This window comes from Cyrtonyx montezumae, unplaced genomic scaffold (assembly GCF_038088225.1).
Source record: "Cyrtonyx montezumae isolate F1298 unplaced genomic scaffold, pur_monq_1.0 scaffold_13, whole genome shotgun sequence".
In the NCBI taxonomy this organism is placed as follows: Eukaryota; Metazoa; Chordata; class Aves; order Galliformes; family Odontophoridae; genus Cyrtonyx; species Cyrtonyx montezumae.
In genome coordinates, this window is record NW_027071859.1 from 22,883,428 (window position 1) to 22,909,281 (window position 25,854).

The window sequence follows — 25,854 nt, forward strand, 5'->3', positions numbered from 1 at the left end:
ATACACTAAATCAGAATATTAATAACAGGGTAGCTGAGAAATCTTTGTAAAGAACAAATTCTCCCTGAGGATCTCTTCCCAGCATGACTTATTATTTTGTATGGCAGCAGAAACTCACATCGCTCTGTCTTAGCATTGCTGTGTTCACCTTCCTGCTAGGGTCTGGCTGTGATAACAAACTTGAACAGGCAGATTGTTCTTATCCATTTACTTGGCAAATAAACTAAAAATTAGCTGTGAGTACCTAGAGAAAATTAGAACTTATTCTCAAGAGAAAATAGTAAAATAGAGAAAAAAAACTCCAGACCAGTGCCAATGTTTTAGCCCATCTAGCAGTAATTTACTACAGAAATCAAAAATATGTGTCAGTAAAATAATGAATTTTTTCAGAACTCATATAAATACTGACTTAAAATCTGGCTCTTCAAAAGTCAGTGATTGCTCTGGGTTCAGTATTCTACCATTAGCTGATGATACTGAAATTTCTTATCACATTTCACCATATTTTCAGTTTTAAAATTCTCCTTTATTCTATGGAAAGAAAGAAACAAACAAAAATCACATTTAAAGTGAAAAACAGCTGCAAATTTTGGCTCTAATTTTTAAAAATATATATATTTCTTTTTAAAAATAGTCCACAACACATAATAAAAAAGTAAAGCATTATGTCGTAAATAGCCTGAAATGCAACAGTGAGCACATTCAGGCAGCATACAGCTGATTGGTTTTACCTTTATGGAGGCTGTTTAAGTGTAGTAATCTCAGTCCGGTCTCAGTTGACCAGTTGCCTATATCAGAAATGCTATCACAGTCAAGAATTTCAGCAAAGAGACTACAGGTAGAATGTCTAAGATCCATATCTCCTGGGTCATTTAGGAAAGTGAAGGTGGAATAAACCATCTCTGCATGCCTTGAAAGCCAGCAAAGATTTTGACCAGATTGAATCCTGACCACTACTATGTAATAGGCCATCCCCATAATGCTGTTTTACCTCTCGCCTCATTCCAGAAAGCTGCTCTAGTATCTTAATGCCACTTGAGGATTCCCTAATGCGGGAAGAATCCTTGGGGTTTAGTTAAATTAGTGGCTAGCTGCCACTAGATCATGAACAAGGATTTGGCCTGTTGGAGCACATTACTTTCGTCATGAGAAAAGATCAGGGTAGGAGTACATTGGCAGGATTGAATAGAAAACTTGCCTTGCCATTGGCAGTGCTTTACATATTTCCTTAGAACAAACAGAAAATTTCAATCTCAAAGACTAATTTCAGCAAAACTCCGAGTGATTTCAATGCACACATTTCAGAAGCCACTCTGAAGACAGAAGAATGTCTGAAACTACGAAGTCTGCAACACAGAAACCATAAACCCATAGGCATAGCAGAACATATAAAAGATTGCAGAATCCTTCTGGACACACCTATTTGCCATTCAGAGCAAAGAAATGTGGAGGGCCAGGGTCAAACTAAGCAGTTATGTGGTATGACTCTAGCAGGAGTGTAGAGCACACTGCAGTTGCAGAAATATTTGCACCTAAATCTGAAATTTTTGCACCAAAAATCTCATGTCTGGACACAGGACAAACCTGAGGTGACCAAGTCATGAGAAACACCACTGAAGTCTGGGTCCCAAGACAAAAACTAACTTTATTGCAGTGATAAAATATGCATAGGAGCTCTTCTGACCAGGGATACCAAGAAGCAAGTAGGTGAAGTTCCTTGTTTGAAATATGACCACTATGGATGCTGTGGTCTTCTCCAGTCCCAACATGTTAAATCTCTCACCTCCATATACTACATGGAGTGGAGACTGAAGGAAAATGCTTGAACATTAGACTAAGTCTGAAGTTTTCTTATTTATAATAGGGAAAAGCTGATGGATGGTGCATCACTGCATGTGCATCCTTCCCACATCATGATTCCATCAGAACACAAGGGGCTATTAGGCTAGTGAATAGAAATATATAAGTATTCGTAAAATGTTTATAAATAGAAATGTTACTTTACTATCTTAGAAATGTGCAGATAGATACTAAAATAAGATAGATACAGTGGTTTCATATAGACAACTGTCATTTAACAAGTCAGATGCTTAAGTTTCACCTTGGTTCGGAGGAGTAAGTGGCTTTGCCTTCTTTATAATAGAATAGACCAAAAACAAACCTACAAAGAAACCCATTAAAGTGGATTAGAAAGCTAATTTTCCCACTTGTTCTTAAAAAAATGTCTGTTGATTTTGTAAGTAAAGAGCTTTCAACATCCTAAGCTTGACCTATGCTCTTCAAACATATATTTTTTTTTTCCTTCCAGTTTCATTCTTTCCTCCAAGAAGTTTCTTTTGGAACCTACAACAACAGAACTTTTGCAAGTTAAGCACAGAGGAAAAAAAAATATCCTGCACTGTTCTATTCCTGCACAATGTAGTAAGAAAGCAGAAGATACTCTGGAAGGATAAGTGTTTTCCCTTCTGTTCGTTCCGCTCCATTAACATAAAACAAGTCCACTTTATAGCCATAAAATGTTTATAATTTGGTGGTCAGAGATCTCACCTGGAAGGTACAAGCTCAAGGTTCTGGGAGCAACAAAGAGATTTGAACTCTGGCCCAGCATTTGAGCTACCTGCTGATAGAGAGTTTGATGCTTTGCAAGTTTACTCTGCCATTTCCATTGCCTTTCCTAGATATTCCCAGAACAGAAGTGTGTTATCTGTTCCAAGATGAGGGAGCTTTTTATTTAACTCATAACAATTTTTCTTTCTCACTTTGCTCAGACATAAAAGGCACTAACAGTTTAATTTTAAAATGTTCACCAATCTAGATAGAAACTCTGATACTTTGTGGGCATGTCATTTTTTTCAGAAGCATGTTGGAATTGCTACTACTTTTTAATGGGAATGTTGTGATATTTATCTACTTTGTCTTGTCAAATCTGGTCATTTACATGGCTCTTGCACAGTATTGGAAATATGTCCCACTCTGTTCTGCAAACACAGAATCAGATATTTGCTCATGTTTAATGTCATATTTGTTTTAATTCTGTTACTGTAAGCAGCAAGTGTTAAGTCTGTATGTCATCTTAAAGGCAGTGCCTGATTCAATCTTTCAATTACATTCTGCAGAACTAAAACACACTTGAAAAAAAAACCAACAAAAAAAACCATGCCCCTTCAAAAGTCAGCAAAATTGAACAATCTATCTGCCCTTAAGGAGCTAGCTGAATCTTGGCTTGTAGTACCTCAGTGTCAGCAAATGGTGTATTTACCAAATCCAGACGCTTACACTGTGCATACGAATCCACCATTCGTTCACTGAGAACATGAACCCTCACCCTCTCTGTGCACGGGCAGACTGTTTGGTGAGGTTGGAAATGCAACTCCATAAACCTGGAATAAATTATGTTGAAGATAAGTTTTGTTCTTGCTCAGTTTTTGTTGACGTTGCCTAGGAATTAATGCAACACAAACCACAGCGACAGTAATAATGCCTTGCCAAGGGCACGCTTATGATCAGTTATCACCTCTCTAACTCAGATAGAAATCTGGAACATTACTTCAGGCATGATATGTTCATGCCGACATAGTACCTGTTGGGATACTCCTTGATGATCTGGTAAATGCTAATCTGAATTGTTTCGTTCTCAAACCGGCTGTTGCTTCTATCTTTGTATATCCGGAATTCAGCTGCAGTCACTGCTTCTCCATGTGGGATTTGAGTGAGGTCAAACCGAAATTCCTTGTAGTGCCTTCGCTGGTGGGAGAAGTCTTTGTCTCTTTCAACTGTTGGAAAAAGAATTGAATGCAAATTAAAGTGGTGAACACCGATATCCCATGATTAATGGAGTGTTCCCCGTGTTTAGGAGTAAACAAACAGGACAATATAAAACTGTGGAAATAATAAAACCACAAGCTCAGACATACTTCCAGTTAAAGGAAATTCCACAAGCCAAATGTCTTCAGTTCAAAAGGAAAAACCTTCAGTGGCTTTTATACAAATTCCAGAAGCCAGAGTGGAAAGAGTATCAAAAAAAGCTGAAAGAGGGCATATTGTAAAGTAACTAGAAATATGGACAAACTTAAAGCTGTAGAAGGATTTAGGACTTCAGTTTAGTTGCAAGCACAGCAGCAGTAATATCAGAGAAATAGTTGACACTGGAAAATGCTACTCTTCACTAATATCCAGGCAGATGAGGGGAGTGCTTACCATTCCCTCTTAAATTCTGAAGTAGTGCTAAAGTGCACTACAACCGCCATATATTCAAGAAATGGCCACATGAATTAACACATGCTGCCGTCTGATGGCATCACCGTCATCGTACCGGTGGTCAGAAGGAGCTATGAATCAGGGCTGAGGCAAAATGGCCCTGCACCCCAGTCCAGGGCCACTGCTGATGTTTCTGACACCATAGTTCCAAAACAATGAATCTCTTTTTCCCTCAGGTCAGGGGTGGATGGGGATATAAGTTGACTTCAGTGTACAACTGTTCTGGGGATTGCTCATGTATCTGCAGTGGTCCTGACCCTGAGTTAGGTGCCACTCCCACAAAGGACTATCTGCAAGGGAATCTACAGGGCCCAGTGCTGGCTGGTGACTGTCTCATGAGATGAGTGCCAGATTTTACAGATGCAGAAAGGAAAATAATCCACGGTTTTCTTTTCAAGAAACGTAATGTTGACCTCTGAAAAAGCTGTGCTCAGGCCCTGCAGCAGCAGAGAAGTTTCACTTTCCTCATAACTTGACAGACGGTAGACAAAGCCTGACACACAGAGATGACTGCACCCAGATCCACTAAATGCTCCCTCCTACAACACCTGCTCTCCGACTGCATATTGGTAATAACTGTCTTCAGATCCTGGGGAGGGACAGCATGAGTTCTGAAAAGGTGTAGGTATAGATTACTACCTTTTATCTGTAAACGATAAAATGCCTTCATTATTACACTATATTTATACTTACATATTTATGTCTATGTGTACACTGACACTATTTTACATACACACAATGCATACATACTTGTGTACATATGCTGTTCATGTTATTATAATGTTATTATAATGCATATGTAATCATACAAAGCAGAAATATGCTGAAAAAAGCTGTGTTTTGGGACTGCTGTTCAAGGGTATAGTTGTGGACGTGTTAAAATGAGAATCACTGGAGCAAAAGCTTTTACACTTTTTCAGAGCAGCAGTCACCTGTGGCCATGTAGCTGGATCCCTACAGAACACTTCACATTCATCCTTTCAAAACTTTCAAAATCTTCGCTTTCATGAGAATTATTTTTTGAAAGCGTAGAAAAGTACACTGCCTTACGAATCACCAAAATTAAAATAGAGAGGTTATAAGAACACACTGTCTTCAGTGAAAATGACCTTTCTCTTGGTTGACAAAAAGAAAATTGTCTGCTAGCTGCAAGGTTTACTTGGCTCAACTGTGTATTTAGCTTACGTGGGTTTGCCATCTTACACTGTGTAGAAAAAGTAAAACAGAAAAGAGGCAGAAGCATGTAAACGGGCTGCTCTGTACCTGGAGATGAATGGGCTGCTGCTGAAGAGAAACAGGATACAGTCTATTTAGCAGCTCTGCTGCTCAGCTCTAAGCTGTGAGATATATACAGAGATCTAGCTTGAGGTTTGGGGTCTGTTTGCCTTCTTTTTTTAACGTACATGTAAAGCCTTTCATTTCTGAGAGAACTTGGCAGAGATTAGCATATGCAAATGCACTGAACTGTGGAGGATTTTTCTAGCGTAGTCTGACACAAGTTTCTAATGTTATTGCTGAGCTAACTTAGAACAGATACGTCCATAATCAGCAAATAAAAAAATATATTAAAGCCAGAATTAATGCAGCAACAGTATCTTGTGTTAGTATTTATTCAACAAGTATTTACCAGCTTTCATGTGTAACTAAGCACAACTTGCTGTGAGTAAGTGCTGGAGAATTAGACTGAATAAAACTTTTAAATGCCAGTACTCCTGGCCTGAGCTGTTTTTACTTGGGTTTGAGGTTGCTTTTTGTCTAGTTTCTTACAAGTACATTCTAATTAATAACATTAGTTTGGAAGGAGCAGTAGTCTCCGTGTACACTACAATTTGGACACAAGCATCTATGACACAGTGAGATAACCACTGATGGGATTCTTTCACGAGCACTAACAACTGCTGAAAGAGTGCTGATAGCCCTTGTCTGTTGAGCCTCAAATTACAGTTACCTTTGATATTATGTATCCATATATACCCAATGAAGAGACAGCATTGCCATCTGAAAGGGATGCAGTTTCAAGATTTCCTTAGGCCTCAACTTGGCAGGACAGAATTGGCAGGCAAGGCAGGGCCCAGGCGCAGCAATAGGCTCCAAAAATGAAGGGGTGTGTAAAACAGGCACTAAAAATCCATGAAAAAAATCTCCAGTCCAGGGAAGTCCCACCCTCCACACTGAAGCCAGAACCTCAAACTGTAAATTTCTGTAGGACAACGTACAAAACAAGAACAACTTTGTTGTATTTAGAAAAGTTACAATTTTATGTTATATAGCAGACTGGAAAAAAGCAATCATAATCATGTTGCAGTATTGTCTAGCATCTAGAATAAAAAATTATAGAAGACAAATGTTATTTAATAATACTGAGTATTTGCATGCAGAAAATAACATACAAATCGAGCTTTCTGCTGCATCTAATAAATGCTTTGTTAGAGAAGACCTTGAATGCACAGTAAGACATCTATCAGGTCCTCTGCATTTCTGAAAGGGCATTAAAGCACAATGGGGCACCATGTCTTAAGTATTTCTATTTCTGTGTGACAGCTTTCCAAGACTGGCAGTCTGAGAAATACAGTTCAAGATTTTGAAGTATTAAGTTCTTCCAGATCATTCTCATGTCATTCCAGCTCTGTTTAGTTCATCTGCCAAAATGCATCTCTGTGGGACAGATCACAGCATCTAAAAACCAGTTGACCAGAACATCAGGAAGTCCTTTTTTAACTATTGGAAGTCTATAACTTCTCTAATTAAAAAGAACTGCTACATCAGAGTCAGTGCTGATGATAACAAAATTCTTCACTTACTCACATTGGTCAGGAGCATCAGCTTTTTGTACTGGTATTTTTACACCACCTGAAACTAATATATTCAGCACTGTGGTTACATCAGAGCAATCATAGCTCAGGGGAATATCACAAACACCTGTGTGTGTAAGATAGGAAAGAATGATATTTTCCACCCATGTGGCTCACTGATGAAATATTCATGCTGTATTAACACTCTCCCCAGTCCAGAAGGAATGAAGGCAAGTCTACACCATAAAGATATTTTGAACTAAAAGTTCTCTTAAATGAAAAAATATTATGCATTAACTTCCATTAACAAAAATATAAAGGACATAAATGGACATACAGTGAAGTAAATAAACAGTGTATTACCAATTCAGTTACAAATGTCTAATTGACTGTTGATTGAGCTTAAAAAAAAGTAAAAAGTGCTAGTAAGAAGTTTATGTTGTAGTGCATGGGACTATTCTGTGTGCTCTTTCATTGCCAATTAGCTCCCCACTGACATGTTTCACTTTTCCTGAAGAGGTTGGTATGTGGCGACATATATGCAAAGTGAAAGTTTCTTAAGCAAGTAAGGAGCAAACCAAAGCCGGGTTATAATAAGCTGATTATGCAAGGTAGGGTCCAAGAATCCCAACTGGATTCATGAATCATGAAGCTTCTCTTATCAACTTAATGTTTAACCACTACATATACATGCCAAGGCAAAGAAGAGGTCTTGCAGACCGTGTAACTATAAGGGGCCATTTGCACTAATCTCTCTGAATTTCACTGTTTAATTTTGGATTCTTTGTATGAGCACTAAGTAAACCAGTCAGTTTTAATCACTTCAAGGTGATAAAGGTTACAGTAAGCCGATACACTACAAACGACACTTGTTTACATCTTGAATATAATGAAATGATAGTTTATCTACAGTGAACACTTGTGGTTATCTGACAGAAACAGGTCAAAGGTTCCAGGCATTTTCTCCTGAAATTACTCAGTGCTGCCTCTAATGACTGATAATTGAAAGCAGAGGCTGGAAATATCAAATGTGGTAGGTGACAGATAAGCAACAGATTAATGCAAGTACTCTGTTACAGGACACTAAAAGGTCAGAGGCCCTAGGAATTAGCTATTGTGCTACTGTGAAAAGACAGACATCAAATAGCTATTTACTTCATTGCTCTGCTCTCCAGCATTCTAATCCTAGAAACCCATTCTCCCACTATTAAACATCAGACTATGTTAGTGACTATGCTTTTTACAAAGTATGGCAAAAAATGTTTCATAGGATGTGTTGACAAGAGAAAAGATGCAATCCTAGAGCAGAGTGAAAGATTCTTTGATATGACAGATGCCAAAATTTTAACAAAGTGCATCACAGAATTTAAGAACCGCATTCAGCAAAACATCATTCTCAGCTGAGGAGATGAGAAAACAGACTTTTGAAAATAAATGCTAAATCTCTGTAATTTTTTGCAGGCTTTTATACTGTTGAAGAAAAATATTAACTTTAAGATATTTTATTTAAATTTCACTCAGCAAATACACCTTTCTTCTTTTTACTCCTCAAAATGCAAAATCTAATTCACAATTTGTTGAAGTACATGGCAGTTTTTTATTTCTATCTGTTAATCTTCAAATAAAAAGTAGTCTTATAGAAAACTCTTAAAATGAGTGCACTTTTAAAGGTCAAGTGTAAAGAAAAACACTCTCCCAGTGATAATTTAAAACAAAAGTCAAGTATTCCCTTTTTCTTCTTAAGTGATGCTGATTGATTTGTATAAGATTTAACCACTTTCATAAAGTTATAAGAACCCCAATCAAGGCTATTTTGAGTTAGAAGTCAAAATTCATAGTCATTTGCATTCAGAAGAATGTTTCAGATTTCAGAGCCTGATATCGTCACTGGAGAGCCACTTCTGTATGTGGAGAGTCAACTATCTGACACCAGTCAATAATAAGAAGAGATTAGTTTATCTACCTTTCCCCTTTAGTCAACCGCTCCATACCATAGGAATAAGAGATAGCCCTTTCTCAACAAACATTTTAACCCATGTCAGCTAATTTCAATGACCACATCCTGACTGGCAGAATATTGAGTAGCTCAGTAGTGGGACATCCTGGGCCACTCACAAACACAACACAGAAGTTGGCAAAAATAACAGGAATACATTTTTCCTCATATCTGTTTTGTTTTTTAAATTTATTTTATTGATACTAGACATCTACTAGACAATCTGAGCATTTTAACCACAGCATTTCAGAATCATATGCCTACTTGCTTGTTCTTCTAATACCTGGTATTCTGCAGTTCTTTTCACATTGCAGCCCATTTTCATCAGCTGAGAAAGGGAGCACTGGGATCCCCATTTGTATTCTGCAACTACTAGTAAGGAAAAGTAGGTGTTTTAAACTTAAAATATCATTTTTCTTCTGATTTTTCACCCTAGATCTAGACAGAAACCAAAACCACATCCTGTTTCTTTGTTGAATGATCTGTTAGAGAAATAAAAAGTGAACAAAGATGCTGTCATTGTCATCTGGTTCCTTGATGAAAAAATATTGCAAAGGGTTCAGTGATGACTACCCAGGTGCCTTAGCTATGTTCAGAATTTGCCTTCTGAACCAAGATCTTCTGGGGACTTACCTCTGCACAAAATGGATCAGCTGGTACTTAGATTCCAATAGCAGTCATACTGGGATACCTTAGGTGAAAAATGTAGGCAGTTGACAACAGGTGCTCACAAAATTACCAGTCTTCTTGAGTTGCATTTCATTCAAGTAATAACATAAACACCAAATGCATCATCAGAGTCATAGCTCAGTTTCTCATTCTGATCCTTTTCTAGCTGAGGCTAAACAATTTCTGTAATCAGTGAGAATTTTCTTTAACTGAGATGGAGGGGTGTAAATCTCCAGAAACCCTACTTTTTTTCATTGCAACAGTTCACTTAAAGTATTACTGCAGTACTGTGTTTTTTAGTTTCTCTGTATTTATTATTATAGGATGGTTGTATTTAAAGTAATTATAGACCTACAGATGTGGTTTTGAAAGAGTGATGCAAATCCATTTTACAAAATATATATTTTCTTATTAAAACAGAAAGGAGAAGGCTTGGTAGGTCATACTCTAAGGCAAGTTCAACTGCTGTACGTTTGAAGTTATTTCACTAAAGTATTTTCAGTCAGTTTCTGACATCAATGAGCAACATTTAGGTATTTTGGTTAACTAAATTAGAGACAGTTCGAAAATTATTTGATGAAATGCTATGCAGTTAGTGGCAGCTGCAATTAAAAAAAATCATCTATCATTTATTGAATCCAGGCTTTTAATGGTGGAGTATCCCTTCTATAATTGCACAGAATTCCTAAAACCTATGAATTGCAAAGTAACTCAAGGCAAGATAAAGTCAATAAGAAAAGTTTCAGTGACTGCAACTGAACTTAGAGCAAGAGTGAAAACTAAAACTGTAATTTAAAATAATAATAAAAATATTTTGCCTGGGCTTTTTTCAAGCACACATTGGTTTTTCATTCTTTATCCTTCACAGAAAAAAAAGTGTTTCCATAAAATATATAACAAAATTAAGTTTGAATATTCATGGACCTTACCCAAATATTTAGTATTACAACTTTTGAGAATGACCAGAAAAGTACTGTTCTATTGCTGAAATTTTAAGTTCCTACTTTACTGTTGTAGTTCATAAGATTAGATAGATTCATATTAATTAACAATGAATAGCTTGAATGTTTTGGAGTTGCTACTAAGGTAGACTTTCAGATGATGTGATGCCTACTTTCTAATTCCCTCAAAATCTTCCTACATATATTCAACTTCAGTAAGCAGTAGGCAGGGACTAGGCAAATAGCAGCATTTACAGAGACATATTAAAAAATAAATGTTCTTTTTGCATATGTTCTTGGAATAATTTTAAGAACTAAAACTCAGTAGTTAAAAGCTTACAGCATTCCCTGTGAGCATGAGAGATTTCCCAGATACCATAGAGCAGTGCCTTCCAGCAGCTTTTATAACCACAGTACAATATGTATACCTGGAGCAAAGAGGTGTAACTGAGCTCTGCTCTCTCAAGTATAATCTCCCAGATGTTCTCTACACCACGAGAGTACCTATGATGCCTTTCTTTTCACACAGACCAAAATACGGGACAAAATATTTGTTTTAATTAAATTGCTGGTCTTCATTCAATAGCCAATATTCTGCTGAAAATTTCACTGGTAAACATGTGGTATTCATTCAATTTACTGTTTTCTGTGTCTTCCAAGTCAAGTGCACTTGCTCAGTGAGTCAAAACAAGTGCTACATTGCAGCTGCTCCAGTGATAATTAAATGCTGGAAGGTTTTCAGTTGTTGATACAGAATAAGTGGAAAAGCAGAACCCTGCTTTTCTTATGCTAGTCTGATGCTGGCCAATGCAACAGTAGGAATAAGTAACCTGAATAAAAATACTGGACAACTCCTGCTTTAACAGAGCTTTGGAAGTGAACAACACCACGAAAGTTTATGCCTGGATAATATCACAGTCCTAATACAAAGGGTAGATAAAGCCATTCTTTGCAATCCATTTTTTATTTCTAGTCTCTACAGTATAATGTGGAGGTTGGAACTCAATGATCTTTAAAGTCCCTTCCAACCTATGCAATCTATGATGATTCTCTACTCACAAAACACACACACACACAAAAAAAAAAAACAACCCACACACCACACTCCATATGCACCCTTTTTAATTCAATTAATTGTGACAGAACACATCTCAGTTGAATCTTCCATAAATTTAGTAGCTGAACGCCCAGATGATCATAGCTTTTGCGAATAACTGTAACAGGTCTTACCCAGACATCATATTTTGGGCAATCATTTAGCAGTGTTTGCCAGAAGAGGGAGACATTACAAACAAATGCCTAGGGGAAGGCAACAAAATTATGATGGGGTGCAGTTTGCTGCTACAAACAGAACAAGGAGGAGCCCATGATTTTCTTAAGTCGTACTGTTGTAAAGGCACTCAAATATCTATTTTAAAAATGCATAACCACTAGATTTTTGCTTGTGTTCAGTTTGAAGTAAAAATGATTTTCACCAATGAAAAAGCAGAACAGATTAGAGAGAAGATATCCAGTTCTGAGCTAATACATAGATAGATTACCTAACCCTTATTGCACCATGACCAGGAGTTATTTATTTTCTCTGCATTTTCAATGACATCTTTGTCATTGCTTTGGCAAACAACCATATCTTGATATCTTCTGTCAATAGACTTCCATTTTTATTTGTATGCAATTTTGTTTTTCTCTAATCACAAATTGTCACAAAGAAAACTAACAATTATTCCCAGGTTTCTGACTGTGTGTGAAAGTCAGGATGTCAGATCAACACAACCTTGAGGTTAGCAAATGACAGAAAAAAGAAATGGCTCTTGAGTTCAGCTGCAAATGAGTAGGAACAAAAGTTATACCTTTGGGACCCAATGGTCAGAAAATAGGTGTAAGTTATAACTGTTTTGACACTGTAAAAGTATACAGATGGAGCATAACTTCTGAGCAGGGTGAAAGGTCATATATCATCATAGGCCAGCTGGCAGGGGAGTAAAACTAAACATTAAAGCACATTCTATCTTCCCACATCTTCTTAGTTCCTGCTCATGTTAACCCTCTGCTGCTCACTTCTACCCAACAGTGACAAGTAATTTCACCATCACCATTTTCTTCACTTTGTCGAGAAAGCTCCAGCTGTTTCCTGCAATGAATTTTGTTATACGAGCATCCATGGAAGGTGTTTCTGCACATGGAACTGTATACGACTAAACACACTATTTTCTGCTTAGCTGGTATTCACATCTGAGTGTTTTAATATTACCCATACCCATTAACACTGACTAAACATTCAGTAAAAATCAGCTGTAACAATGATAAGGAAGGAAGCCCACAGGAACATCTCATTCAGAGCCAAGAAAGGCCTATTACATACAACTAAAAAGTATTTTGATATGCTACGCTTCAAACAGCATTCATAAATTTAAAAAGTCTGATCTCAGGCCATGTTCCTTTCCTAGTTTAGCTCAACAGGGCTCATATTTATATTTTATGTATACTGGGCTAATCTCTGTATTAATGAAGTCATTACCCTAAAAGTAGAAGAGTAGAAGTTGGAATTTCATCTTAGATAAGTCATCAGCCTTGTTTTGAAGGTTCACACTGCAACTACTTGCTATTGCCCATAACACAGCCTGTCTGGAGACCCCACATCCTGGGAAACAGATACGAGGCCAGAAGCACAGCAGGGATGGAATCCAGGTACTGTGGCTGTGGAAGGGATGGGAGGAGGAAGAGGAGCCAGGAAAGTGGACAGAGGTGTTGAGCCACTCTCAAAGGGCACGTTTCAACAGCCAGTTTAGGAGCTAGCTATGGTTTGAATGGCTTCTTACACTGATTAGGACTGCACCCTCTCCTCTACAGCTCTGGTGGTTTAATCTGATTATGATTAATTTTGTCATGTGGAGAGATTATTTCACCTACAAACAATCCCCCATACTGAATAGGTACCCTCACTGAGAAGTAAAAAACACTTGTGTTTTTCCTGAAAGAAACTTAAATGTTGTCAAAGTTAAATAATATTTTGACCCTCTTCTAGGACAGGAACTAATTGAGTGTTGATGAATTGCAAATTCTCTGTATTGGCCATGCAGCTTTCAGCCTGCTCTACCAGAGAAAGAAAAGACTTCTCAGAAAGCATTTGCACTGTGAAAGAGCAAAGGTTAGTTATAGATAACACAACAACAGGTGAGTATCCCTCACAGTAAATCATTTCAGACAGACTGAGGAAGAAATTATTAAAAGGACTTAAAAAGAAAATCAGGAATAATTAATGTCGACGTATAAGACAAAGCCGAGCCCATCTCCAAATAGTTAGCTAACAAATCTCTTTCAAAATTGGGGAACTTTTCTGAGCAGAGATTAAGAATGAACACGGAGAGAGAAGCCACCTGTTTATAGTAATTTTATTTTCAATGCTATTTTCTATTACAATTGTTGAATTGTTATATTCTATTCCAATTGTTTCCAGTCCCATTTTGAGAGCACACTCCCTGCCTGAAGACAACAAGCTGGAGCAGCAAGGTTTAAAGGAGGTCAGTGGGATTTACTGTGATCAATGTAGTATAACGTTAATAAAGGAAGCTTCATTCCAGCATGTTGAGAATGATGAGAAGGTGTGAATTTTTTCTTACAGCTTGTTTCAGAACTGTCCCAACTGAGCCCAGCTTTCTGCTCACACATGTATCTGTTGCACTGATTTGAATACCCTGATGAATCCCTATTACATTAGGTCTCTTACACGTGCATGCTAGCAAGCACATCCTATGTGTTTTCACCTTACTAATGAATATGTGTAAATATCAACAACGTGGAACACAACTGTTAGGAAACAAAAATAGAGGAAATACACTGTTAGTCTTAATGGCATCAGTTCCTCCACCCCAACTCTAGGAACTGCAGCATCAATTCAGTTTATTTGTATTCACTCTACAGCAGAAAGAATCTCTGTATTTCCCACTAGTTTTTATACAGATATACCTTTTAGACAATACTATTTAAACTGTGCTTAAGAATACATACATACATATAAGCTTGTAAGTATTGTCTCCTTACAATAGGAAGCCTCAGAAATAAATAAATAAGTTATTAAATCCATGTCTTAAGAAGTGATAAAATTATCCCTTTAAGGGATATGATTAAAACGGAAACTCATCTCAAGAGCAATAAAAATGATGTTAACAGAAGAGCATGCCAAGGAAACAAAGAACTTCATTCTGAAAACATACTTAATATGAAACCGATTCAATAAAGAATATTATATTGTGTCATTATACTTGTACCCAAATAATAATAAACAAATAGAAATCATGCCTCCTTGCAATTCACCACATTTAAATAGTACAATTTCAGTTATAACTTCTACAAGTTTACACCAAAGAAAATTTAAACCCTACCTCACTAAGATGTTCAGCAAATTCTGCATTTCTAATTGCAGAAGGTGGTAACTGTAAGCAGCAGGACCAGCACAACCAGTTAGTGTTACAAAAAGAAAAATGCTCACCTTTCTCTGTAAATCTAGGCTCAATGAAAAATTCCACAAAGGCAGAATCTCCAACAGAAGATCCTTTCTCAGTAGCAGTCAACCCTTCAGTGAGGTCTAAGAGGCCTTCACCTGTGTTCCCAGGGTTAACTGGGTTTTTTCTCCAGGTGCTCAATGATTGGTTCATGCTGTGACTCAGCAGTTCCCAAACAAACTTAAATCAACATATAAAAAATATTCAACTGTGTAAGTGCAACTATTTATAGCTGTTCTTCAGCTTTAGCAGTTCCTCCCTGAAAAAGACTTACTAAAGGTTTTGAACTTCCACAAGAATTCCATCCAGTTCACAGTATGCGATTCACGGGCAGCACTTTATCATTCTAGAGCTTCATAGCACATCACAAAATCTAAAATTTATCTAAATTTGACTAATTCATCTAAAGTTTGACTCATGATGTGCAATAGATCTTTTACAATAATGCAGTAATTCATCACTGCAGACAATTCTTCACAGCACTTCACTCTCCAATAAATCTAATTATCAGGGTCCTAATAAAAGCAAGAATAAAGGTATATTCCTTTACTTTGTGTTTTTTAAAGTCCTAGGTGTAGATTTTCACTCAGTAATCATTGGCACTGTTCTGATGTTAAAAGAGATGAATTATTAAATCAGCTAAGGATGTGTATGTATGTACGTATATATTTTATAGCTTCCTTTTATTTTATTTTTTCATTGATTTAGGAAAGCATGTTTAATATAATCTGTTTATGACAAGTGAGCTATGGAACAATAACAATAGAGAGCGTAGACATATCATTTTTAGTCAGAAGAAAAGCAATATGATCAACGCTAAGGATTTTAGAAGACATCAACTGTATGAAAAGCATTACAAAATACTGAGTGTTTGAAGTCGCCTTCTGTGCCTTTAGAATGCCCATTCTGAAGAACTGCATCTGTTTCTGGGTGTTGATTTGTTTTCTTTTTTGTGTTTTTTTTTTCCTGCAATGACAGGATAATTGCTGCTTTTTAATGAAACCTTAGATGTTCCCATAAATCACTAACTCACAGAATGTCTCATACCAAATATCATACAAGTCTCAATAAAGTCATGGGAACTAGCAATGCTAGGGAAGCATAAGGAACTCTGAAGCTTTGGAAAACCACTGAGAGATCATTTGTGGCTCATCTCTTTTGTCTCATCGTATGTGAACTTCAGCCCTCGCAGTGCTGTTGATAGGTTTCTCACTCCTTCCTTGAACTCTTTAAAGAAAGCTCCAAGATGGGAATCAGTGAGGAGAAGCCTTTCTCAGAATAAAGAAAACTGTGGGATTTTCTTCTCAGAAATACCAAGGATCATAAATAGAAAAGGAGCAGTTTATGTTTTGCAATCAACTGGACAAAGCACAGCTCTTACTGATCTAACTAGGAGATTACTCAGCACCTCATACCGCTGAATTCGTCTGCTGTTTTAGACCTCAGCTCTTTGGAGCAGATCCATAAACTCTCCTCCTTATTTCAAAATGTTACGACAGGATGTAATTAAGTACAATTAACAAGGAGGTCAAATGGTCATCTGATAAACACTGGTCCAAACAGGCAGCTTGAAAGGTCAGGGCTGCTAAAGCCACATAGTATTGATGGGAAATAATATTATGATTTAAGGGGGAAAAAATCCCAGTGACTAAAACTGAAAAGATTTACATGCTTTCTATATTACATACACAAATCCATACACACACACACTGATACGCATGCACACATGCCACAGAGAGGCAAAAGCCTACGCTCTGGGAGCTAGAGCTACACTAACCACATGCTCACCATGCATTACACCAGGTCAGAAATGTCCAATTTGATGCTTTAATTCCAGTATTTCTTTTTCATTATTTTGTGAAACTGTCTTAAGACTTCTTGTCCTTGGCTTATCGAAGCCTTGAGCTCACTGGGAGGAAAGGCAAGGTGTTCAAGGCTTTCAGGACCAATATCTTTCATAGGGTAGCCAGCCACAGTAAAAAGAGATTGCACAAGAAGGAAAAACAAAAAACAAAAAAACCTGTTATAGTCCTCTGCAAAGTAAAAGAAAAAAGAACACTTGTCCTCATGAATGAGAGTACAAAGAAGTGAAAATGGACACAGAACTATTTGCTCATTCTGTGGTTCAAAAAACTGAGGCCCACTTTCTATTCTCTGATCCTCTTCAACTTTTTACTTTTTTATTCCTCAGTCATTTCACACTCCAGCTTCCAGGTTTAGGCTGGGGATGCAGCAGACTCACTGCAAGACCTTTGTGCAGCACCTCACGTACAAGGCAATCAGGTTGCCTTGTAGCAGATTAACCTTCTACATCACCAATACTTTGTAACCTGCAGTCAGACAGTCAGATAGACAACCCAGCTGATGCAACTTGAGAAGAGCCCTCCCAAAGGTAAGTCCCTTCTGGATTTCTGCCAGCCAAAATTACCACAAGGTGATGAGTACAGGTGTCGCGAAGGTGTATGCTGGGCTTGCTCTGCTTTATTATCCACACTACTGTTTGCCCATTTTTATGATTTCTCAACTAATTTATTTTGCAAATCATTACTCTAGAATTCTGCTGCTCCAGATACCATGCACCAGTGAATGCCACCCCCACTGCTCCAAAATCAGACTCACAAATGATTTACTGTTTCTACTCTTTAATCTCCCGGAGCCTAGGTTTGCCAGGACATATCTTATCACTCCTACTTATGAAACTGATGCTAAACAAATTGCAGAAGCCCAACATAATTTTTTTTAATTACTTTGTAGTACCTTACAATTGAATATCCCATCTAAATTTCTCCTTAAGTTTTTACATGGGAATATTTAATATGCATATACCTAGATAAGTTATTATTAACTTATGATTATTCTGGACCATGGCTTTTTTGATCACAGTTTTTTTATATAAAATGAATAAAGCTTTATTATTTGACTGCAGTCAAATTTTTGAGTATTAGAACAATTCCATTTGATAGATGCAGTCTACAGAGGGATTTACAAGCCAGGTTCTCATGGGGTCTGAATGGGTAACATTGCTAAGCAGAAGATAAAAAAATTTCAGCAGTTCACATTTCTACCTCAGAGGATGAAGTGAAATTTTGCTTCTGCACAGGTATGGATATATGTCTTTTACCATCACTAGCCGTCCCGATTAGCTTTCTACACTCTGACTCATTACAAAATGTAGTCTCACTTTGCTCTAATTACAGTGTGAACAAAGCTGCATTCTGTCAAAGTACCACGCATGCTATAGAATTATATAATAGCAGCCAGAATGTCAATCTATTGCACTGGAGCAGTTGCTCAGAGAGTTGAAAACTAAACATTTAAATTCAGCTTTTGGAGCATCTCTTAGTAATCATGGGAAGTTTCTGAATGGAGAACTGGACTGCAAAACTTATCCTCCTCAGCTTGGTTCACAATCGTTTTTTTGTATGGAAACAAATTCATAATCCAGTTCCAAACACAAACCAGGTCCTGCTAGGTGTACCTCACCCACAGACATACATAATGTAGTTGTCAGGGTTGACAAGTTCTGCCTGCTGTAGCACTTCTATGTTTTATAGGAAATTTTAACCAAGGGTGTTATTTTAAGAGATGAGCAAATGGGGAAACCCCATGGCCTAGCCAATAAAATATGAACTTTAGGTGCAGTGGAGCACTCATAAATATTACTAAGAACAAGGGGATTCATTGTTTCTCCTGACCCCTTTTAGCTTCTCCTCTGATCTCAATCTCTCTGTGTGCGTCATGGCAGCCCTCATCCTTTAACCTGTGGTTTTTAAAAGCTAGCTTCTATGTTATTTATGACCATAAACGTTAGTAGGCCGTCTGTGCACTCCCTGCATTCATATACTGGAGGTGGGGAGGGATGCATTTTATTTTGCAAGAATGAGTAGTTTTGCCTGGGGAGATGGCTAAGGGGTGAGGTAGCAGCTCTGCCATTGGGACTGGGAAGAAAACCACTCCCTTCACCTGCAAGGCTTGCTGGAAACAGAAACCCAAGTCCAGACTTATTTTCTCTTCCAATTATAAATTATCCATATTTATGACATTCTCATTTTCTCTGCTGTTCATCTCTCTGTCTGCTCACACCTTCCTCTTCCGACCATTTCACTGCTGCTCCCCCACGCCTCTGTAATTGTCTTGGTCTGTGCAAAGCTCTGCTTCACAATACCTCTGGGAGGCTCCCAGTAACACCAGTGCCTCCCAGCATACACTGTACCTCTGTCCAGAACCTTTCCCAGGCCCGCAGCCTGCTGCCTGCTGAGCAGGGGCTTCTGTTCCCTGAGTCCTGCTCGGAGCTTTGCCATTTTTCTCTCATTCCTTCCCTCATTCCACCATCTCCCGCACCGTCCCTGCTCACACCGCTTCTCTCCCTTTAATCCTTTCCCCAGCTGATCGCCACTGACAGAAAATTAAAGTTCAGTGACCCTGCCCAGGCGGAGGGGGCTAGAGACGAGGGAAAGGACAAGCAGGAGAGGATGGGGAAAAGTGTGGGAAATCATTATGAAGTCTGCTAGCAGCTAGAGCCCTCCTGTAGCCCTGGGGAGTCTTTCTTTAGCTGGAGGCTGCAATTGGCACTTCATAAACTGTTCATTCTCAGCTATGTGGAAACACCAGACGACACCTAGCATGATCAGACTATAATCAATCAATTTTCTGCAGAACTCCATTAGCATGTGGGCTCGTGAAAGCAAGCTGAAAGGAACTGCCATGGCTAAAAAGAGAAGAAAAAGGAACTGCCCTCCTTGTAATTACTGCCATAACTCAGGCAATAAGAAGGCAGGTAGCCATGGTGAAATTCTTTGCATAATTTAACATCCAGAGAAAATAATGACAGAAGCAGTGAGTGTAGGAGATCACATATGTGCCAGAGCTGTCCTGTTATCTAAGCATATAAAGTAGAATTTAGGAGGAGAACCAAGAGGATTTCCACTCAGCTCATGTTGGGCCGATTCCACCCTCACATCCTCTGCACTGAGGCATCTCCGCGAGCCGCCCTCGTTCTCTTTCATGGCCAGCCAGAGTCACTTCGAGATTGTGTTTTCCTGGGAAAATATGTACTGTACAATACATACAAACCCCACAACCCCACCCAAAGTCTGTGTTTAGTCTGGAAAGCAGCGCTTTCTAAAGAAGCAGCGGAACTGGGTCAGCCATTCTTCCCAATGGGAAAAATATTATTAACAATATATATTTATATATGCATGCATATATATAGCTTTTCACCATACACGTCTAACCATCTGCTAAATCAGTTTCTCTTCAGTTATCTGCAATTTCTTTCAAATCTGTCGTCAAGAAAAGTCAGACAGTTTTATGCCCCAGTTAATGGAGAGCTTGACATTTTTTTGGCTGAGCTGATACTATAATTTGCTTGAATTTAAGTGTTAACCTTGGCAAAGAAATAATTGACAGTTATAAAAAACATTATTTTGTTAGATGATGTTTATGGCTTACACACAAACCTATTTTGAGGTAAAACTATATAGTTCACGCAACATGAGAGATTTAAAGGGAAAAAAAGTAATATAAAGAAACAAATGTACTAAAATTCCAAAAAGGAATATGGAAAATATTTCTAGCTCAAAAACAAAAAAAATTCTAAACAACCTGTTCTGTCATCACACAAAAATCGGTTAAATCTGCCTAAAGAATTGTAAAGATCAGTTGAGGATTTTTATGGAATGTCAGTCACATAGAAAAGTTCTTTTGTTCTTGAAATAAATAAATAAACCTGTGTGAAAAGCTACCTTAGCATTTAACTTGAGCATAGAAAGTGTTTCTATTATTAAAAGTTGCTTCTGATGCCTGATTGGGTACCTAGGTGACAACAAATAATTTCAGCTCACTGATTGGATGACTAAAATTTATCAAGGGAATAAAAATCTTAGGATTTCAAGATACCAGTGAAGTGCACTTCATACAAATATTAAATGAGACCTTCTTATCTAATTGGCTTTAAATTTTAAGGAAAAGAGTGAAAAACACTATCGTATTGACTTTTAGTTGCCATTTAAAAAGCTTCACAAATACTTTCTTATTTTTTCTTGGTATTGATCCAAGTCCACAAATAATGACATGGAGTCTATTTGTTATTTAACAAGCTTTATCTCTGTAATAGCATCCCTTTGTCCACAGCAAGGTAACAGCGCTAGTTCTGTGACTTCACTTAAGGCTGTGTCAATATTTTCATTAGAAGTCTGCATTTTACAGACTAAAACTGTACCATTGCCAAGGAAATTCACATAACATTAAAATTATTTACTGAAATTGAGTGAGAGGGAAGTATTGAGAGACAGACAGAGGAAGGATGGAAGGATGGAAGGTAGGGAGGGAGGGATGGAGAGAGGGAGGAAGGGAGAAAGGAAGGAGGGAAGGAGGGAGGGAAGGAGGGAAAGGAGGGAAGGAGGGAAAGGAAGGAAGGAGGGAAAGGAAGGAAGGAGGGAAAGGAAGGAAGGAGGGAAAGGAAGAAGGAAGGAGGGAAAGGAAGAAGGAAGGAGGGAAAGGAAGAAGGAAGGAGGGAAAGGAAGAAGGAAGGAGGGAAAAAGGAAGGGAGGAGGGAAAGGAAGGGAGGAGGGAAAGGAAGGAAGGAGGGAAAGGAAGGAAGGAAGGAAAAGGAAGGAAGGAAGGAAAAGGAAGGAAGGAAGGAAAAGGAAGGAAGGAAGGAAGGAAAAGGAAGGAAGGAAGGAAAAAGAAGGAAGAAGGAAAAGGAAGGAAGGAGGGAGGGAGGGAAAGGAGGGAAAAGAGGGAAAGGAGGGAAAAGAGGGAAAAGAGGGAAAAGAGGGAAAGGAGGGAAAGGAGGGAAAGGAAGGAAGCAGGCAAGCTTGTTCCTAAACTTTGAGGGGTGAACTTAATGATCCTGAGACGTTCTTGCATGTATCCTTCCAAATCAGCTTTCTTCCACAGTTTGTAACATCTTATGGCTTAGCACTCCATATCCCTCACTGGTGATGTTTTGTCTTGTAGAAACTGAATTAGGTTGATATATGAAATGAGCTGCTATATGCACTTCAGATCTGATTATATTTAGCAACTTTTTCTTTCTCAGATGAATCAAAAATATGTTTGTACAGGTATTCATTGTGGATTAATATACTGTAGGATTCTTAAAGGAGCTCTATAAAAGTTATGCTATGCCGTGTTAGCTTTCTTGGCTGAACACAATGGACTGTAAATCTCGTGAATTTACGTATTTGTTCAGTGTTTTAAAGAACACGACAGTGTGCGACCTTGGGGTAGAGAAACTGGACTAAAAGGAACAGTCTTCTGTGCCTCCAATAAGCAATAATCACTTAGATTTCCATGTCTGATTTAAGAATTGACCACAGAGAGCATGTTTTTTAATTATTAACGATGTCAATTAAAATTACAGAATCATATTGAGTGTGAAGAAAAGGTGTTTTGATGGTGAATTTATAACTCTAAATATCTGTATAGTATTGAATCATCATCTTAATTAGCATGGGGCAGGTCAAAGGGACAAATTTTACACTGATCTTCACATTTGAGTTTTTGAAATTAATTTAGATGCTAAGAAAATAAAGCATGTTAAAAACCCACAAAGCTTTCATATATTTATCTCCATCATATATAGAGCATGAATAAATTCACAGAAAAATATAAAGAAAACAAATTTGCTTAGCAAATGCAGCAATCTGTTGCAGATGTATTATTATTCTATTTGTGTTATTTCTATTTCATTTTGCAAACAAATGAAAATACAGAACATTTGAAATGCATGAGAAGAAACATGCAAGTCCAGAGGATTTAATGATCACTTTGATGCTAATGTAAAATTGAGTCTTTGAACTTCTTAAATGTAGTTTTAAAAAGTGCTGCTGTTTCTCCCAGTCTCAGGCATGTATATGTTTTTATTTGAGCCCTCTCTTTTGGTGAGAGGTGAGAAGTGGGAATGCTAACATTTATCTTAACAAGGTCCTTCCTCAACTAAATTTTGAGTGAGCAGAAAAGTGAGTAGAGCTACATTAGCATTATTTCTCTGTTCTCTGAAGTACAGGGTATCCTATATATGTCATTTTAGGAGATCAGCCAAAAAGAAGATGCCAGAACTCTAAACAGTCAGGGATTTGCAACAATATAATAAAATATAACAACAGGATAAAAAACACCCAGTGAGGAAAACAACGTCCTGAACTTGTAGGTGATATAATCAGATCTTTGAAAACCCCAGTGTATTTAGTGGAGGATTTATTCTTTGACTGCTGGACCAACCCCAGTTAACTCTTCTGCTACAGTCATCAATATTTATGGAGAGCTGCCAATGCACACAGCACAAAACACAGGACAAGGCATATTCTCTGTCTTGCTGTATCTTTCAAGAAAGAAAGAAATGGAAATTCTGGTGTTAGGAGCAGGTGTTTACAATTTTAACTTCAGGAGAAGTAAATGCAATCTTGTTTTTCTCCGTGGTTGCTTGCCGGGCTTATAATTGCAGCTCCAAGCCCTACAATTCAGTGATTTTGTGATTCCCCTGATGGTTATGTTTTAAATTTGCTTTGGTATTCACAGCTCTGACAGGTTGATTTTTTTATCAGAATTAATGCATACGTTCCAATTTTTATTCTTTACTATAACATTATTTGTTCTTGCCCATTTTTTTACTTTACTTTTTAAATCCTATTCAGTCTTTTCAATTAAATGCTTAACAATTCTTATCAAAGATCTCATTTACATATTTCTTGTTTAAATGTTTTTATCTTAGAATAATATAACTGGCTGCAACTATATACAAAAATTTCAATTTAAAATATCAAGATGATTAATAAAGCTTTATAATTACACCTTCTGTAATTAATAGTGTGCAAGTATAAACATGGTGAATAGTTTTTCCAGTGCAGATTAATTTGAAGCAAGTTGTCTGGGGCTTCAAATCTAAAACCTTTTGAATTATTACTGTGCTGCACCAGCATTTATTGATTTTAAGGTACAGCGTTAGCATTCACTTATCACTGCATATTTTTTCCCCTTGTATATTAAAAGACCTTGCCCTCATCTGTCACAATCTTATGTGGCATAAATCACACCAAATGGTTACCTGCTTCCATGATTTATTTTGTTATTATGTTAATTATACCGAAACATAGGATTGTTTAATAAAAACGTTGAAGCTAATCTACATCAGTCATCAATATTTCTTATACACGCTACATGGTGGAATATGTGATAAACCACAATAACCAACAAGCATAGAAGGGCATTTGAAGTGAATTAGGGTTTAGCCTCACTAAAAGCTGTGACATATTTTAATTTTACAGAGCACAAACAAAAACTGGCATTTACTTTTTTTTTCCTGCAAGCTAATTGAGTCTATTAACCATACCCACTCGAAAAATAACACACTCACCCCTACTTTTCACAGCTTCTAAACATGAGATGAAATATACACAGACTTAAACTTCTCCTAATAACATTCTCAAGGCATTTCTACCTTTCCAACAAAATGAGACTATATTAGAAACTTATAAGATAAGACACTGGAAACTTGCAGCCTCCCAGAGAGGAGTTTCAGCTGGGGAAGCGCAGCATGCGTCTGACACTGACCCTTGAGAGACTCGTGAAGTGCAAGAAGTCCTCCTGAAATCAAAGATGTTACTTGAAATCAAAGAGTAGGTTCCATGTTAACAGCCATCAGTCATCAGTACCACTGATGAAATAGTCTGCAACATATTCACGGAGGATTTTTCACAGGACAAGTGAGAAAAAAATTTTCAGGATCAGGACCTTGCCTAATGCTTAAGAGATCAGAGCATTTCTAATTTTTCTTTGTAACATTGCCATTTTAAACTGAGTGTATTCCAGCTACTCTGGGCAAATCGAGTTGTCCGAGGATAAAAGAAATGCAGAGATAAGAAGTAACTCTTAAGGATGAGTAACACACTTTCCAAAACCAGAGATATTTATTTTCTTCTAGTCTGCTATTTCAGGAGCAAGAGCAACAAGCAACTGTATTTAGAGTTCAGACATATGTTACCCCTAATAAAAAAAGATCTTAGAATTAAAACCTCCCCAATCTGCCAAACAAATGCAATTTTATTATTATGCCAACTAAACTCCAGGGTGTCATTTTTTTTCCCAGAGATTTTAGCTGTTGAGGAGTTTTATGTTTGGAAACATCCTGCTGCAGGGATTAAAAACGTGGTAGACATAAAAGGTATAGAGCATGTGTGATAATCAGAAGGTATTTTAGAACATGTGCCATTGTTTAAAAAGTTTCTACAGAAAGTGTTATCCTGGAAAGCAAGGTTTTATCAGATTTTGTAGGAGCTTACTGAGAAGTTTTCAATTAAATCTCCTATTATTCAGATCAAACAAGAAGTTTTTAGATAGCTTTATGAGTCCTGCAGCATTTAAAGTACTTATAAAAATAGTAAATACATTTCATGAATTATTTGCAGCTTTCTTAATGAGAGTTAGTTTGCCTTCTATTAAAGAAATCTGTAACTGCTCTTTTAACCACAGCATAACTGGTTAGCATGTTTATTATACTCAGAAGCCAATATAATTTAGTTTTGTCAGGTTTTGTGTCTGATATGATTCAGTTATCAAAAGCATTCTTTGCTTGCATGTTTCTGGTGTTTAATTCTCTATTTGTTATTTAATTGATTAATGGCAGCAAATAAGAACCGTTGCAGACTTTGAGCACCATGGCCGTGTAGTAAAACACAGTCTGTGGTTATTAAATA

General features: G+C 37.4%; 1 protein-coding gene across 1 annotated transcript in view; it reads right to left on the reverse strand.

Annotated features, from left to right (window-relative positions):
- The window catches only part of BMP5 (bone morphogenetic protein 5), a 53,846-nt gene that overhangs the window by 26,325 nt on the left and 1,667 nt on the right, over positions 1 to 25,854 (reverse strand). Inside the window, exon 2 of the mRNA XM_065730803.1 lies at positions 3,581 to 3,773. Within this exon, the coding sequence (XP_065586875.1) occupies positions 3,581 to 3,773 (193 nt within the window). The remainder of the gene's footprint in view (positions 1 to 3,580; positions 3,774 to 25,854) is intronic.